The 18,105-nt window shown below is 63.4% G+C and overlaps 2 protein-coding genes across 2 annotated transcripts; one reads left to right on the top strand and one right to left on the bottom strand.

Moving 5' to 3' along the window:
- The first annotated feature begins 1,544 nt into the window (after positions 1 to 1,544).
- RPL28 (ribosomal protein L28) lies at positions 1,545 to 5,838 on the top strand. The gene is made up of 5 exons (XM_065571829.1): positions 1,545 to 1,684; positions 4,005 to 4,089; positions 4,617 to 4,740; positions 5,031 to 5,149; positions 5,714 to 5,838. Exons 2-5 carry the CDS (start codon positions 4,009 to 4,011, stop codon positions 5,801 to 5,803), a joined length of 414 nt encoding a protein of 137 aa, XP_065427901.1. The 5' UTR covers positions 1,545 to 1,684; positions 4,005 to 4,008; the 3' UTR covers positions 5,804 to 5,838.
- Positions 5,839 to 9,056: 3,218 nt separating this feature from the next.
- On the bottom strand, positions 9,057 to 15,914 carry RCVRN (recoverin). Its single transcript, XM_065571185.1, is given in 4 exon segments — positions 9,057 to 9,286; positions 9,707 to 9,818; positions 15,291 to 15,496; positions 15,499 to 15,914. Coding segments are annotated over 4 exon segments (576 nt in total). The 5' UTR covers positions 15,671 to 15,914; the 3' UTR covers positions 9,057 to 9,200.
- Between the last annotated feature and the right edge of the window lie 2,191 nt (positions 15,915 to 18,105).

Here is an 18,105-nt window from a genome sequence, read left to right as displayed (position 1 = left end):
TCAAACAGGCCCCTCCCAGGCACTGACAGCCCCCCCCCCAGCAGAGAAGTCGAGGGATGGATGACGGAGCCCCCCCCTACCCTGCTCCAGGTTTGGGGTCCCCTGAGCTGGTGTCCAGTCTGGGGGAGTGGGACAGAAGGAGTGAAGGGGGGGTCTCTGGTCTAAGGGGGTCCCAGTCTTGGGGGGAAGGGGACGTGGGTGGGGGGGTCACTGATCTCAAAGGGGGGTCTCTGGGGTTGGGTCACTGGTTTGGGGGAGTCTTGTTTCAGAAAAGGGGGTTTCTATTCTGGGGGGGCTACTCTCAATGGTGCAGATGCTCTGTTCTCGGGGGGGGGGGGCCTGTGGGGGATATGCATTGGGGGGGTCTGCACCCTGGGAGGGGGGTTGGCTCTGCTGTTAGGGGACCCTAGGAGGGGGGCTCTGATGCCGGGGGGGGGGCTCTGAACCCGGAGGGTGCTATGCTCTCAGGGGGGGTGTCACGGGATGGGGGCTCTGCACCCAGGAACGGGGGCTCTGCACCCGGGAGGGGGCTGGTCCCTAGGCCCCACCCCATCCCCATCCCCAGCTCACCCCGCGAGCGGTTCCAGACGAGCAGACGCAGCTCGCCCAGGGCCTGGCTCAGGTTCTGAACCCGGCCCTGCAGCTGGGCGTTCTCGCTCTGCAGCTCCCGGATGGCCTCCTGCAGCTCGAAGGGGCGCCCCCCGCCCCCCAGCAGGGCCAGCAGCACCAGGGCCCCCCACAGCCCCATCCCGCCCGCCCACGGCCCCGTCCCGACTGAACACCGGAGCCAGCCCCGCGCCCCATCGATCCCCGGCCTGCGCGCCAGCCCCGATCAATGCACCCCCTGGGGCTTGTTAATTACCAGCCCCCGCAACTGGCTCAATGAACGGTGCTCCTCACTGCTGACCCACAGCCCCCTGCTAGCCCCCAGCTCTGCCGGTGCCCCTCACTCCCGACCCGCAGCCCCCTGCTACCCCGGCCCTGGGCTCCCCCCAGCTCTGCCGGTGCCCCTCACTCCCGACCCTCAGCCCCTCAGTGATCACTAATGAGCCAGAAGAAAAAAGTCACAGGGAAATGGAAAAAATGTGACATGGTGCTACCGTCATGTACAGCACCGTGCACCAAGGGGCCATGACTGGGCGCTACTGTAATACACCGAATGAACAATGAACAGCGCCTAGCTCCCAGGACTACCGCAATACACCTAATAGAAATATATATTGGGAGTCAAAAACCTCACCCACCCCCCGCCAACTGGGGGGACGTTGCTGTGGAGGGGGGGGGGCAGGTGCCTGGTCCCTGGGCTGCAGGGGCCGCTGGGGGAGCCCTGGGGCGGGCCGCGCCCGGGGCGAGGAAAGATTTACACACATCCCCGCTTTGATGTGGGTGGGGAAAGGGGGGCTAGCGCCGGAAAGAGCCGAGCGGAGCCGAATGTGTCCGAGAGGAGCCGAACGAGCCGGAGATTCCCGAGCGGAGCCGAACGAGCCCGAGGGGCGGTGCCGGAGATTCCCGAGCGGAGCCGAACGCGCCCGAGGGGCGGTGCCGGAGATTCCCGAGCGGAGCCGAACGCGCCCGAGGGGCGGGGCCGGAGATTCCCGAGTGGGGCGCGCGCTGCGGATGTTCCGTCCCTGCGCCAATCGCCGGGTTCCTCCCTTTCCGTTTCCGGCAGCGGCCGCGAGAGCAGGTATCGCCCGGAGCTCCGGGCCCGGCCCCCACGTGGGGACCCCCCCGAACCCCCCCTCGGGACCGGCCCCTCCCTCCCCGAATCCCCCCGCCGCGCCCCCCCCCTCGGGACCGGCCCCTCCCTCCCCGAATCCCCCCCCGCGCCCCCCGAACCCCCCCTCGGGACCGGCCCCTCCCCCCCGAACCCCCCCCGCGCCCCCCGAACCCCCCCTCGGGACCGGCCCCTCCCTCCCGAACCCCCCCGCGCTCCCCCCGAACCCCCCCTCGGGACCGGCCCCCTCCCCCCGAACCCCCCCCGCGCCCCCCGAACCCCCCCTCGGGACCGGCCCCTCCCTCCCGAACCCCCCCGCGCTCCCCCCGAACCCCCCCTCGGGACCGGCCCCTCCCCCCCGAACCCCCCCCCGCGCCCCCCGAACCCCCCCATGGGACCGGCCCCTCCCTCCCGAACCCCCCCGCGCTCCCCCCGAACCCCCCCCTCGGGACCGGCCCCCTCCCCCCCCGAACCCCCCCCGCGCCCCCCGAACCCCCCCTCGGGACCGGCCCCTCCCTCCCGAACCCCCCCGCGCCCCCCCGAACCCCCCCCTCGGGACCGGCCCCTCCCTCCCGAACCCCCCCGCGCTCCCCCCGAACCCCCCCTCGGGACCGGCCCCTCCCCCCCGAACCCCCCCCGCGCCCCCCGAACCCCCCCATGGGACCGGCCCCCTCCCTCCCGAACCCCCCCGCGCTCCCCCCGAACCCCCCCCTCGGGACCGGCCCCCTCCCCCCCGAACCCCCACCCGCGCCCCCCGAACCCCCCCATGGGACCGGCCCCTCCCTCCCGAACCCCCCCGCGCTCCCCCCGAACCCCCCCTCGGGACCGGCCCCTCCCTCCCGAACCCCCCCGCGCTCCCCCCGAACCCCCCCTCGGGACCGGCCCCTCCCCCCCCGAACCCCCCCCCGCGCCCCCCGAACCCCCCCATGGGACCGGCCCCTCCCTCCCGAACCCCCCCGCGCTCCCCCCGAACCCCCCCTCGGGACCGGCCCCTCCCCCCCGAACCCCCCCCGCGCCCCCCGAACCCCCCCCTCGGGACCGGCCCCTCCCTCCCGAACCCCCCGCGCTCCCCCCGAACCCCCCCTCGGGACCGGCCCCTCCCCCCCGAACCCCCCCGCGCCCCCCGAACCCCCCCATGGGACCGGCCCCTCCCTCCCGAACCCCCCCCGCGCTCCCCCCGAACCCCCCCTCGGGACCGGCCCCTCCCTCCCGAACCCCCCCCGCGCTCCCCCCGAACCCCCCCTCGGGACCGGCCCCTCCCCCCCGAACCCCCCCCGCGCCCCCCGAACCCCCCCTCGGGACCGGCCCCTCCCTCCCGAACCCCCCCGCGCTCCCCCCGAACCCCCCCTCGGGACCGGCCCCTCCCTCCCGAACCCCCCCGCGCTCCCCCCGAACCCCCCCTCGGGACCGGCCCCTCCCCCCCCGAACCCCCCCCGCGCCCCCCGAACCCCCCCATGGGACCGGCCCCTCCCCCCCGAACCCCCCCCGCGCCCCCCGAACCCCCCCTCGGGACCGGCCCCTCCCTCCCGAACCCCCCCCGCGCCCCCCGAACCCCCCCTCGGGACCGGCCCCTCCCTCCCGAACCCCCCCGCGCTCCCCCCGAACCCCCCCTCGGGACCGGCCCCTCCCCCCCGAACCCCCCCCGCGCCCCCCGAACCCCCCCTCGGGACCGGCCCCTCCCTCCCGAACCCCCCCCGCGCCCCCCGAACCCCCCCATGGGACCGGCCCCTCCCTCCCGAACCCCCCCCCGCGCCCCCCGAACCCCCCCATGGGACCGGCCCCTCCCTCCCGAACCCCCCCCCGCGCCCCCCGAACCCCCCCTCGGGACCGGCCCCCTCCCTCCCGAACCCCCCCGCGCTCCCCCCGAACCCCCCCTCGGGACCGGCCCCTCCCCCCCCGAACCCCCCCCGCGTCCCCCGAACCCCCCCTCGGGACCGGCCCCTCCCTCCCGAACCCCCCCCGCGCCCCCCGAACCCCCCCTCGGGACCGGCCCCTCCCTCCCGAACCCCCCCGCGCTCCCCCGAACCCCCCTCGGGACCGGCCCCTCCCCCCCGAACCCCCCCCCGCGCCCCCCGAACCCCCCCTCGGGACCGGCCCCTCCCTCCCGAACCCCTCCCGAACCCCCCCCCCGGGACCGGCCCCTCCCTCCCGAACCCCCCCCGCGCTCCCCCCGAACCCCCCCTCGGGACCGGCCCCTCCCTCCCGAACCCCCCCCGCGCCCCCCGAACCCCCCCTCGGGACCGGCCCCTCCCCCCCGGACCCCCCCCCGCTAACGCGCCTGTCCCCGCAGGGCGATGTCGGCCCATCTGCAGTGGATGATCGTCCGCAACAGCTCCAGCTTCCTCCTCAAGCGGAACAAACAAACCTACAGCACCCGTGAGTGTGTCCCCGTCCCCCCCCCCCGCGCGGGGACCCAGGCGTCCGGGCGCTCCCAACCCCCCCCCCACCCCATCCCCCGCGGGGACCCAGGCGTCCGGGCGCTCCCAGCCCCCCCCCACCCCATCCCCCGCGGGGACCCAGGCGTCCGTGGCGCTCCCAGCCCCCCCCACCCCATCCCCCGCGGGGACCCAGGCGTCCGGGCGCTCCCAGCCCCCCCACCCCATCCCCCGCGGGGACCCAGGCGTCCGGGCTCTCCCAACCCCTCCCGCGGGGACCCAGGCGTCCGGGCTCTCCCAACCCCCTCCACCCCATCCCCCACGGGGACCCAGGCGTCCGGGCTCTCCCAACTCCCCTCCCTCCACCCCATCCCCCGCGGGGACCCAGGCGTCCGGGCTCTCCCAACCCCCCCCCCCCCCCATCCCCCGCGGGGACCCAGGCGTCCGGGCGCTCCGGGTCCGCTCTGAGCCCACCCGGGGGGCGCCGAGCTGCCCCGGCCCCGCTAACCGGGCGGGTCTCTCCGAAGGAGCCGAACAACCTGAAGGCCCGAAACTCCTTCCGCTACAACGGGCTGATCCATCGCAAGACGGTGGGTGTGGAGCCCGCGGCGGACGGGAAGGGGATCGTGGTGGTGCTGAAGAAACGGGCAGGTGGGTGATGCCGACAGGCTGCTTCTCCCCCCCCCCCCCCCCCCCCCCCCGCAAAGGATTGTGGGAGCCAGGGGGTGTGAAATAGTGATTTCTTCTGGGGGGGGCAGATTTGGATGCTTGGGCCGCCTGGGGGGGGGGGGGGGGGAAGGCCCCATACTCCAGTCCCACCCCCCTTGAGTCCTCCAGTCCCCTGCCCTGGGGCAGGCGCCCCTTAGAGGGGAAACGCCCCCGTCCTGTCCTGCTAACTAGACCAGCTCGTCCCCTGGCTGACCCATGGCCCCTTCCCCCAGGCCAGCGCAAGCCAGCCACGTCCTACGAGAAGACCACCATTAACAAGAACGCCCGGGCCACGCTCAACAGCCTGCGTCACATCATCCGCAAGAACAACTACCGCAAGGATCTGCGCATGGTGAGTGCTGGGTCTGGTCCCCCCTTCCCGAACGGGGCCGTCCTGTGTTCAGGAACCCACGGGGGAGGGGCATTGCCCCATTGGCCAAAGCGCCCGTCCCGAGGGGCAGAAAGGGACACGGCTGGCTCTTGGAGGGGGGTGTATCGGGGGTGGGGGCGGCACACCTCCATTTTAAACCCAGGATTCTCTGGATTTAACCCAGGTGGCTGCTGCGTGCCTGGTTGGAGACCTCCCCTCTCTTCACGTGGGGGGATGATCACGCTAGAAAGGGGGGATTGATTGGCGATCGTCTCGCCCCCCTAATCTGAGCGCCCCCTTCCCACCACATGGGTGAGAAGTGATGTGGGGGTGATAGTCACTCAGCTCACCATGTCTGGTCAGTGCCCTCACCCCATTTAGCTTCAGGGGCGATCTCTAGAAGTGGGGTGCAGCCCCACTCCGGGCACCCCTGGTGCAGGTGGGGTGGGGAAGCGAGGCCCAGTACCTGCAGTAGCCCCCCTCCCCTTTGCAGGGGGCACCCCACTCCAGTGTGCATCAGCCTCACGCTCTTTCCCCCGTCTCCAGGCTGCTCTGCGCCGCGCCAGCGCCATCCTGCGGAGTCAGAAGCCGGTGGTGGTGAAGAAGAAGAGAACCCGGGCTACCAAGACTGCGTGAATGGCTAGCACGTCCCAATAAAGGGTTCAAACCAGCCTGCAGCGTGGCACAACCTCTGTGGGGGGAGAATGGGAAAGGGGGCGGGTCCCTGGGGATGCACGACATGTGTGGAGGGGGTGCCCCATGGCGGTGGTCCAGTGATCTTCAAACATAGTTTGTCGCGGGTGGGGAAACTGAGGCCGGGAGATAGGACATGTTTTTGCCACTGTGTGACCTTGAAAAGAGAGAGAACCCAGGAGTCCTGGTTCCCAGCCCTCTCCCGTCCCAGAGCGGGGGAGAGAACCCAGGAGTCTGAGGCCCAGTAGCCCAAGTTGCCGCCCAGATCCTGGGCCACGTTTTGGTCTCTGATTTCGGGGAGGGAAGGGTTGTTTCCCGGGCGGTGGCTTCCTCGGCCGGTCCGGCTGCAAGTGGGACCTGGGCCCTCTTTTCCCGACTTGGTCTTGACAATGGCAGTGGGAGGGTGCCCCCTGGTGGACGACAGGGCCTGCAGCAGTGACCCCCATCCCCGCAGCATGGGAAGGCTTAAGCAGTGGCTGCGGGGACCTAGATTTGGTCCCAGGACGTTGCCTCCTGCTGGCCACTCAGGAGAGGCAGAGCCAGGCCAGCTTCATCCGCGGGAGGGTGGGTGGGAGAGGAAGACGAGCTGCCCTTTCCTAAGGGGTCCCGCCAGGGTGGGGGGATGCAAGGGCTGGGCTAGCAGGGGGCTGCGGGTCGGGAGTGAGGGGCACTGGCAGGGCTGGCGGGAGCCCAGGACTGGGCTAGCAGGGAGCTGTGAGGGGCACTGGCAGGGCTGGGGGTGGGCTGTGATTTAAATTAATGGAGATATCCTATCTCCTAGAACTGGAAGGGACCTTGAAAGGTCATCGAGTCCAGCCCCCTGCCTTCACTAGCAGGACCAAGTACTGATTTTGCCCTAGATCCCTAAGTGGCCCCCTCAAGGATTGAACTCACAACCCTGGGTTTAGCAGGCCAATGCTCAAACCACTGAGCTATGTCCTTCCCCAGTGAGGGGCACCGGCAGGGCTGGGGGAGCCCAGGGCCGGGCTAGCAGGGGCTGGGGGTCGGCAGTGAGGGGCACTGGCAGGGCTGGGGGGAGCCCAGGACTGGGCTAGCAGGGGCTGTGGGTGGGGAGTGAGGGGCACCGGCAGGGGTGGGGGGAGCCCAGGACTGGGCTAGCAGGGGCTGTGGGTCAGGAGTGAGGGGCACCGGCAGGGGTGGGGGGAGCCCAGGACTGGGCTAGCAGGGGCTGTGAGGGACACTGGCAGGGCTGGGGGTGCCATTCCCCCGGCGGGGGGTGGAGCTTTGGCTGGCTCAGATGCTGCCATCTGTCCCCTGGGTGCCAGGCCCAAGCTGCTTAATGCCGTGTTTACACTGGGCTTTCGGCGCCAGGCCCTGAGCTCATCCTCACTAACGGGATTGGAAGCAGCGCGGGGGGGCTGTTACATAACCCCCGTCCTGCCAACAGACCTGGACACTCGGATTATCGCTGTAATGCCTGTCAGTGGGGCCACGTATGCCACGGGTTAGAGCAGGGGGCTGGGAGCCAGGACTCCTGGGTTCTCTCCCTGTCCCTGGGAGGGGAGTGGGGGCTAGTGGTTAGAGCAGGGGGATGGGAGCCAGGACTCCTGGGTTCTCTCCCTGGCTCTGGGAGGGGAGTGAGGGCTAGTGGTTGGGGGGGGGGTGGCTGGGAGCCAGGACTCCTGGGTTCTCTCCCTGGCTCTGGAAGGGGAGTGGGGGCTGCTGGTTACACGAGGGGGGGTCAGGGACGAATGGCTCCTAGTTTGTCAGCTCCCACCTGCCCCCTCTAGTGGCAGCACTTGGTACTTCACTGCTCAGGGGCCCGCTTTGGGCAGGGCGCTCGGTATCGCCCCTAGTGGCCAGGCCGTGTGCCTGCTCCTGCCTTCCAGCTGCAGCAGGGGCTGGTGCCCGTTGTCATGGAGGTGGCTGGTTCGATTCCCCCCTGGCCTGCTCGCTCCCTCCCCCCGGAGGCCGGGCGAATGGCTTACATACAACGCTCTTTATTGAAAACCAGACACCAGTACAGAAATGTAAGACAAATGCCCTTTGTCTCCCCTCCTTCCACCCCCACCAGCGCTGGCTCTGGGGTGGGGAAGAAACGAGACAGAAGCACAAACTGCAGAACACAACATGAATCTGGGGGGCGGGGGGTGTTTTCCAAACAGGCTTCAGCAGGAGGGAGGGGGATGATGATCTGCCTCAAGGGCCCGTGGGGAGGGGGGACGAATTGGACCCGAGGGGGCAGGAAGAGAAGGAGCAAATGGAGAAAGGCAGAGCGGTTTTCAGGGCCCTAGACGGTGGTCGTTGGTTTGTGCTAGTTGAGAGGGATTTTTGCTGAGTCGCGGCTGGAGTGTTAGACGAGGAGACAGGACGCCTGGGTTCAACGCTTGGCTCTCACGCTGTCTCTGGGCAGCGCCCCGGGCCCCTGATCTCGGTGACTCTGGGCAGCGCCCGGCCCGACAGGGCCCCGATCTCAGCGACTCTGTGTCTGGGCAGTGCCCGGCCCGACGGGACCCCGATCTCGGTGACTCTGTTTCTGGGCAGCGCCCGGCCCAACGGGGCCCCGATCTCGGTGACTCTGTTTCTGGGCAGTGCCTGGCCCGACGGGACCCCGATCTCGGTGACTCTGTTTCTGGGCAGCGCCCGGCCCAACGGGGCCCCGATCTCGGTGACTCTGTTTCTGGGCAGTGCCTGGCCTGACGGGGCCCCGATCTCAGCGACTCTGTGTCTGGGCAGTGCCCGGTCCCACAGGGCCCCAATCTCAGCGACTCTGTGTCTGGACAGTGCCCGGCCCGACGGGGCCCCAATCTCAGTGACTGTCTGGCAGCACTTTCTTTATGTGATCCTTCTCTTCCATCAGCCATTTCTCCTTCTCTCATTTCCCGCTCTCTGCCGTGTTCACTGCTGCTCTGCCTTCTCCTTTTTATTCTCCATTCTTTCTCATTCCTCCCTTCCCCCCCTTACATCCCTCCTCTCCTCCTTCATTGCTCTGTTTCTTTCTCTCCTTCTGCTATCCTCCCTTTCCCATCATCCTCTTTTTCACCTCCCACACATTTCCCCTGCTCCTCTCCCCCCCCCCCCGGGCTCTCAGTGGGGTCCCCCCCTAGGCCTCCCACGACAGCCTGTTTGGAAGTGCCCGAAGCGGCGGAGTGGTCTGGAGGAGGAGGGATACAGCTACCCGGGGAAAGGGCTGAAGACCGACATGGCAGCGTATGGCTGGAGATGGGTCGGGCACCTCTCACACGTATCGTTTCATTCATTCGTTTCATCGTTTTCTCAGTCACTCGTTTTCTCTCTCACTCCATGCACGTGGCTGGGGGGCCGCGCCTGCTCTCCCTCCAGGTTGCCGTTCCCCTCCCGGCCCGGGACCTCGGCCTTCCTATTTCTTGGGTTCGTATTGGATCAGCTTCATGATAGCTTCGTTCTTCATCACCCCAGAGATGAACTCCCCCTCGGCGATTTTGTCTGGGGGGGTGGGGGGAATGGAGGGAGACAGGAGAAGAGGGGTTAATAAAATGCAATATAGGGACCTTCCCCTCTAGGGGGGTGCTGGCTCCCATCCGGCCCCAGGGCAGGCTGGCTTAGGGGGGCGGGGAATGGGGCCCGGGGTCTTTCCTCTCTAGAGGGCCATGGCTCCCCTCTAGCCCCAGGGCAGGGACTGGCTGGCTTGGGAAGGCAGGGAATGGGGCCCGGGGCTTGTTCCCTGTAGGGCTGGGTTTTGTTGTAGGTTAAAAGGGCTTCAGGGTTTGACCTGAGGTGCCATGTGTGTGTGTGGGGGGGGTGTGCACGGCACCGTGTAATACCAATATGGGGGCACTGGGCTGTGTGAGCCGGCCCAGGTGGGGTTAGGCCGTGGGGTGATGGAGAGCCTGGCAGATCCCTTACCATTTTCCCCCTTTTTGAAATATTGCCAGAGCTTGTCAGCTCGTTTCTGGGGGGTGTTTTCATCCTCAGCGAGCGTTTTCTGCTCTTCAAGGGGAATCATCTTAAATATTGCCTGTGGGGAGAGACACAATGTTTGACATCTAGCCGCGCCCCACCCCAGAGCTGGCTGCATCTCCGCGCCGGGCGCAGGGCCCTGTATACCCATCCGCCGCACCCCACCCCAGAGCTGGCTGCATCTCCACGCCGGGCGCAGGGCCCTGTATACCCATCCGCCGCGCCCCACCCCAGAGCTGGCTGCATCTCCACGCCGGGCGCAGGGCCCTGTATACCCATCTGCCGCACCCTACCCCAGAGCTGGCTGCATCTCCACGCCGGGCGCAGGGCCCTGTATACCCATCTGCCGCGCCCCACCCCAGAGCTGGCTGCATCTCCGCGCCGGGCGCAGGGCCCTGTATACCCATCCGCCGCGCCCCACCCCAGAGCTGGCTGCATCTCCACGCCGGGCGCAGGGCCCTGTATACCCATCTGCCGCACCCTACCCCAGAGCTGGCTGCATCTCCACGCCGGGCGCAGGGCCCTGTATACCCATCTGCCGCGCCCCACCCCAGAGCTGGCTGCATCTCCGCGCCGGGCGCAGGGCCCTGTATACCCATCTGCCGTGCCCCACCCCAGAGCTGGCTGCATCTCCGTGCCGGGCGAGAGGCTCCGTATACCCATCTGCCGCGCCCCACCCCAGAGCTGGCTGCATCTCCGTGCCGGGCAAGGGGCCCCGTATACCCAGCCCCCACGCCGGGCGAGGGGTCCCGGATACCCAGCCCCTGCACCTCACCCCAGAGCTGTCTGCATCTCACTGAATTTTCCCAGCTGGTGGGTGTATGAAGCTGGTGTTTTATTGCTGCACTGGGGCGGGGGCGGGCGGGGGGGTAGCTCTGCCTCCCTCTCCAAATCAATGCAATGAGGCAGAGAACAGTAAACCATGTGGGCCTGGCTCCCAGCGTGTCCCCTCCCCCAGCTTTAACCACTAGACCGCACTGCCCTCCTAGAGCAAGGATAGAACCCAGGCGTCCTGACGCCCAACCCCCCCCCCCCCCCCCAACCATGAGCCCTACCTCCCGTACCACAGCTGGGGATAGAACCCAGGAGTCCTGGCTCCCAGTCCCCTGCTCCCACCCCCATGGCTATGAAGGTGTCCCCCCCATACCCTGTGTGACCCTCATTTCAGCTGTGTCCATATGATGCTCTAATGACCTCGCATCCAGCCCCAGCTGATTGCGGGGGGGGGGGCATTTTTAAGATTTCCCCCAGTCTGGGCTCGGGAGATTAATCTGAGCCGGGCGCTGAATGGAATCCGAGCCCTGAGGAATATTAAAATGATTATAGGGTCCCAGGGATTGATCAGAGGGCAGCTTAACCCAGCCTCTGGGAAACGCCATGCTTGGGAAAGGGACAGCGGGGGGGACAGGAACTTTCTGCCAGGGAAAGAATGGGGTTAACCCACCCATAGGGGGTGGGTGGAGGGATAGGTGTAGAGGGGGAGGGGTGGGTGGATGGACAAATGGATGGGTGTAGGGGTGGATGGAGGGGTCGGTGGAGGGATAGGTATAGGGGTGGGTGGATGGAGGGGTAGGTGTAGGGGTGGGTGGATGGAGGGGTAGATGGAGAGGTGGGTGGAGGGGTAGATGGATGGATGGAGGGATAGGTGAAGGGGTAGGTGGAGGGGTGAGTGGATGGACGCAGACACATTCTCTTCGCTGCCTGCCATGAGTCCCAAACACCCCTGCATTCCAATCAGCCAAGTCCCCCCATCTGCTCTGTGGAGGCAGCTGTTTCCCAGAGGAGGTTTCTGATCCATTTCCAAGGTCCCTAGTCCTGCATCCCCACCCGTGCCTGGTGAGACTCATCCTCCCACCCAGGGATCCTCCCCTGGCCACTAGCCTGGTCCTCAGAAACACCTGCCTTCTAGCCAAGAACCTCCACCCCCAAGGCCCCCAGTGTCTTGCCTCCCTGTTACCTTCTCAGCAAAACCAAGTGGCAGGTAGTTCCACTGACCATCAACATATTTTCTCCTCCCCCTACTATTAACAAGCAGGTGACTCTTTATCTTACCCCCTGATCCCACTCTAGGTTCATGCCCATTGCAGCTAAGGGCTAATCCCCGATTTACAGGGGATCAGAGAGCCCGGCTGGTGAGGGGGGGGGTGAGGGTGAATACGTGCTCGGAGAGGCATTAGCTGATCAGATGTCTCCAGTAGCCGGGTAATTTGGGATCAGACGGGAGCAGGAGAGGTTCAGACACCATCTTTTGTTCTGAATACATGAGACTTTGCTAGTGGGTCGCTGGTTAACCCTCCTTCGCAGGAGCAGAACCAGGATGGATAAAAACCAATGGTTTTTGGTCTTTATTTGAAAAAAAAATGTATTTAAAAAATGTAAATCCGAATTTTTAAAATTCTTATATTTAAATGATTACGTTTCCCTTTTTAAAACTAAATCTGTTCCGAAGGAAATCTGAATTTAATACAAATTCCACTAAGGCCTAAACTTATTAGCATCTCTTCAACCCTACAAATATGCTGAATCCAGGAGCCTGTGTGGAAAACGCTGCGTTAAAGGCTGTTTTTCTAGACAAAGCAAGAATCCGGGGGGGGGAAACGTAACTTTTGAGGCAAGCTTTATAAATATGGCACGACGGTAGGAACCCAGCAAGCTGTGAGTCACCCGTTTCTCCCATACTAAAAAAGTACAATGAATAAGAACCTGACAATATTAAGCTACTTAGTTGCTTAAATAAACGTACAGCGGACCCTGCTAGGAAGCAAAAAGACGCACAAAATCTAGGGTAAAGGCACCCGGGAGTTGTAAATCACCGGGTTTGAATGGTTCTGTCCGACGTACAGATGAAAAAGTGGGTTAAAGTCGGTGATTGAAACGGAGGTGTTAGAGTGGGTGATTTAAATCGCCTTGATTTAAAGCCAGGCCCCCCACTATGAAGGCCTCAGAGGTTGTGATGGGCCACATTTCGTCTGCTGTTTTCTCCCCATCAAAAATGGATTTGCAGAGCCCGGAAAGAGTTCTGGAGAGGGGGGGGAGAAAAAAGAGTGAATGAGATTTTTTTCACATGGAAGTGGTCTTTCGATTTTGAAGGTGACCTTTGACACTCACCCCCCGTCCCCACCCCAAAAGCGGCTGAGCGAAACCCCTCCGGAAATGGCCGAATCGGAAACCCACAGGGGAAAAGCTTGGGTCGAGTTGAATGACGGCTCAGCTCCAGGGTGGCTTCCTATTTCTTCAGGAGTGGGGACAGATTCCTACCGAGTTGGTTTAAACCCGTCCGCGTCTCGTCCCCTCCTTTATTAAATAAAAATGTCCTTTTATTTAAAAATAAATAAATCTTAGCCATCTTTTAGCCTCTCTGAAATCCAGGAGCAGGTAGTTCCCCAGGCCCTCCATAGACATTAGGTCAGGGTAGGGTGACCAGATGTTCCAATTTTATAGGGACAGTCCCGATTTTGGGGTCTTTTTCTTATATAGGATCCTATTACCCCTCACCCCCGTCCTGATTTTTCACACTTGTTGTCTGGTCACCCTAGATCAGAGTAACAGCTGCCCACCCCACCCTGATCCGGTCCCAAGGGAGATCAAACCCAATGCGCCATTCAGATTGACTTCAGATGCAAGACGGTAGCCCAGCATAGCCGGGAGGGGAGGGGGGGGGGGGGGGGAATCAGCAGCAAAGAGAGGTTTTGGCCACTAGGGGGGCACTCAACCCATAGATTGCAATACAGGCCCTATCCCTGGCTTTGGGAGGAGAGAGTCTGGTGGTTAGAGCGGGGGAGCTACTGGGAGCAGGACTCCTGGGTTCTCTCCCTGGCTCTGGGAGAGGAGTGGGGGCTAGTGGTTAGAGCGGGGGGGCTGGGAGCCAGGACGCCTGGGTTCTCTCCCTGGCTCTGGGAGGCGAGTGGGTCTAGTGGTTAGAGCGGGGGGGCTGGGAGCCAGGACGCCTGGGTTCTCTCCCTGGCTCTGGGGGGGGGGGGAGTGGGGTCTAGTGGTTAGAGCAGGCGGGGCTGGGAGCCAGGACTCCTGGGTTCTCTCTCCAGAGAGGAATGAATCATTTACTCAGCCCCTGCCACCCTCAGCTTCCAACCTCATGTCCAGGCCCCTTGGCGTGTTGTCAACGTCACCATCACCAAATCTTTGGCCCCCTCTGGGAATTGCCCCGCTTGTTTTTAGAGTGACCTCTCTTGTCTCAAAGCCACTGCCCCCCCGCCCCAAGCCTTCCTCCTCCTCCTCCTCTTTGCGGTGGCAAATCCAGCTTAAGGCCTGTTACGTTCTGCCCCAATACCCCCCCGGCCCCCGCGCAGCAGCTCTGCAAGGGCCGGGTGAGGCCACCCTGAGAAAATTAATGGGGGGGCTGCTTTCGGCCAAGCCGCTTTCAGCCTCCATTCGGGCGGGCGACTGGCAACGAAGAGGCTCAGCGCAGGGAAATTAGCGTAACAGGATTTTGTGCGGGGGGAGAGGGATTCCATCAGGGGCGGCTAATGCCATTTGCGAACTACGCAAACCTTGATCGGGGCTAATCCACTGTCATGCTGCCCGGCGTCATCCCGCCACCTGCCCGGGGGTCAGGCAGCCCTCGGGCCCTTCCCCGCTCTGCCAAACGGGCTGGCTGCGGGCATGTTCCCGGTGCCTCTTGGGAGCAGGGGATTGACAGCGGGCTAGATGGGCCTGGGAGGGGCAGGGAGCAGGCGGGATACCGGGGTAAATGGGCCCGTTGTGTCCGGCCTCCGTTCACGGGAGCATCAGACACGGGCGGCAACAGGTTCAGTGGGGAGTCCAGCCTCGGGTGCCGCACTTGAAAAGAGGGGGGGCCCCTGAGGACAGGCTGTGACACTGGCTGAGGGAGCCGGTCCCCTCGGCGGGCAGAACAAGCGGGAATCGGTTTCATTTGCCACGAGGGGGAATCGCAGTTGGAGCTGGGGAAAAACTTTCTGGCTCGGTGAGCACCAGGAATCTTCTCAGTGTTCCGCGGCAAGCCTGCACATCTACCCCTCCCCAGGGCACTGCTGGGAAGGAAGCTTGCAGCACGCCTTGTTCCCCCCCCGCCCGCCCTTCTGGGGCTGAAATTCCTACAAGACACTGCTGCGGGAGCACTCACATTGTTTTCCCATCCCCAGGGCACTGCTGTGGGGAAGCTCGCAGCACCCCCTCAGGTCACTGCTGTGGGGAAGCTCACAGCACCCCATTAGGGCACTGCTGTGGGGAAGCTCGCAGCACCACCTCAGGGCACTGCTGCGGGGAACCTCACAGCACCCCCTCAAGGCACTGCTGTGGGGAAGCTCGCATCACCCCCTCAGGGCACTGCTGTGGGGAAGCTTGCAGCACTCCCTCAGGACACGGCCATGAGGAGGCTCGCAGCACTCCCTCAGGGCACTGCCGTGAGGAGGCTCGCATCACCCCCTCAGGGCACTGCTGTGGGGAAGCTTGCAGCACTCCCTCAGGGCACTGCCGTGAGGAGGCTCACAGCACTCCCTCAGGGCACTGCAGCGAGGAAGCTCACAGCACACACCCCTTGCCCCGGACTCACCGTGATGATCTCCAGCACCTCGCTCTTGCTGATCTCGCCGTTGCGGTCGACGTCGAAGAGGGAGAAGGCCCACTCCAGCTTGAGGTTGGTCTTGCCGGAGGAGGTGAGGTGCAGGGCGATGATGTACTCCCGGAAGTCCAGCGTCCCGTCGTCGTTGGTGTCGAAGCTGCGGAAGACGTGCCGGGCGTAGACCTTGGGGTCCGAGTTGGGAAGAAGTTGCCGTAGATCTTCTCGAACTCGGCCCGGCTGATGCGCCCGTCCGGGCACTGCTTCTGGAAGCTTTCGTACCACTTGCACAGCTCATCCTCCGAGTACTTGGTGTTGAGCTTCAGGTCCTCCAGAATCTCCTTGGACAGCGCCCCGCTTTTACTGTTCCCCATGGCGCCCCGAGCCTCCGCTCCGAGCCCCGGCCTAGCGCCCCTGATCCCGGCCTAGCGCCCCGAGCCTCCGCCCTGATCCCCGGCCTAGCGCGATCCTTCGCCCTGATCCCCGTGCCTAGCGCCCGAGCCTCCGCTCAGATCCCTGGCACTTGGAGGTTGATTCCCTGGCTCCGTCTCCTCTCTCCCGAGCCCTCGCACTTCCCTGCTTATATAGACTTTCTGGGTAGGTGGGGGGGCTCTGATAGACACCCCCTCCCCCCCCCGGGGACACACACACACGAGGCTATTTCAGGAGCACTGATCACATTTTCGGCCAGGGGATGAGAAGCTCTTTAGCGCTATTAAAGGGAGATTGGCAGCTCTGAGCCACTTGGTGTATTGTCGGCCGCTGCCCTTGTGCGCACACCTCCATGCCTGCTTCGTCTCCTCCCACAGCTGTTATCACCCCCCCCCAGCCCAGCTACCCCCAGCCCACCCCCTCTATCGACCCACCCTAAACAAACCCATCTATCTACCCCCAGCCACCATATCTATCTCCCCCCAGCCACCCCCTCTATCGACCCACCCTAAACAAACGCCTCTATCTCCCCCCAGCCACCCCCCTCTATCGACCCACCCCTAAACAAACCCCTCTATCTCCCCCCAGCCACCCCCTCTATCGACCCACCCCTGAAACAAACCCCTCTATCTCCCCCCAGCCACCCCCTCTATCAACCCACCCTAAACAAACCCATCTATCTACCCCAGCCACCCCCTCTATTGACCCACCCCTAAACAAACCCCTCTATCTACCCCCATCCACCATATCTACCTCCCCCCAGCCACCCCCTCTATCGACCCACCCTAAACAACCCCTCCATCTCCCCCCAGCCACACCTTCTATCGACTCACCCCTAAACAAACCCTCTATCTACCCCCATCCACCATATCTATCTCCCCCCAGCCACCCCCTCTATCGACCCACCCCTAAACAAACCCATCTATCTACCCCATCCACCATATCTATCTCCCCCCAGCCACCCCCTCTATCGACCCACCCCTAAACAAACCCTCTATCTCCCCCCAGCCACCCCCTCTATCGACCCACCCCTAAACAAACCCCTCTATCTCCCCCCAGCCACCCCCTCTATCAACCCACCCCTAAACAAACCCATCTATCTACCCCATCCACCATATCTATCTCCCCCCAGCCACCCCCTCTATCGACCCACCCCTAAACAAACCCCTCTATCTCCCCCCAGCCACCCCCTCTATCGACCCACCCCTAAACAAACCCCTCTATCTCCCCCAGCCACCCCCTCTATCGACCCACCCCTAAACAAACCCCTCTATCTCCCCCAACACCCCCTCTATCGACTCACCCCTAAACAAACCCCTCTATCTACCCCCATCCACCATATCTATCTCCCCCCTGCCACCCTATCTATCTATCTATCTATCTATCTATCTATCTATCCCAATCCACCCCCTCTGTCTATCTCCATCCACCCCCTCTATCTATTTATCTATCCATCCCAATCCACATCTCTATTTATCCCCATCCATCCCCCATCTATCTATCTATCTATCTATCTATCTATCTATCTATCTATCTATCTATCTATCTATCTATCTATCTATCTATCTATCTATCTATCTCCAGACACCTTATCTATCTATCCCAATCCACCTTATCAATCTATCTATCTACATCCACCTCATCTATCTATCTATCCCCATCGACCCCATCTATCTATCTATCTATCTATCTATCTATCTATCTATCTATCTATCTATCTATCTATCTATCTATCCCAACCCACCCCCTCTGTCTGTCTATCTATCTCCATCCACCCCCTCTATCTATTTATCTATCCATCCCAATCCACATCCTCTATTTATCCCCATCCATCCCCCATCTATCTATCTATCTATCTATCTATCTATCTATCTATCTATCTATCTATCTATCTATCTATCTATCCCAATCCACCTTATCTATCTATCTATCTATCTATCTATCTATCTATCTATCTATCTATCTATCCCCATCCACCCCCTCTATCTATCTATCTATCTATCTATCTATCTATCTATCTATCTATCTATCCCCAGACACCTTATCTATCTATCTATCCCAATCCACCCCCTCTATCTATCTATCTATCTATCTATCTATCTATCTATCTATCTATCTATCTATCTATCCCCATCGACCCCATCTATCTATCTATCTATCTATCTATCTATCTATCTATCTATCTATCTATCTATCCCCATCCACCCCATCTATCTATCTATCTATCTATCTATCTATCTATCTATCTATCTATCTATCTATCCCCATACAAACCCCTCTATCCACCCCAGTCCCCTTGGAGAGCCCAGGAGTCCTGGCTCCCAGCCCCCCTGCTGAAGGGAGAGGCCTGTCTATTAAGAACGGTCACACCCAGTGG

This window comes from Chrysemys picta, chromosome 17 (assembly GCF_011386835.1).
Source record: "Chrysemys picta bellii isolate R12L10 chromosome 17, ASM1138683v2, whole genome shotgun sequence".
Lineage (NCBI taxonomy): Eukaryota > Metazoa > Chordata > Testudines > Emydidae > Chrysemys > Chrysemys picta.
The sequence above is the reverse complement of the archived record's forward strand: the minus strand, read 5'-3'. Positions and strand labels throughout refer to the sequence as shown.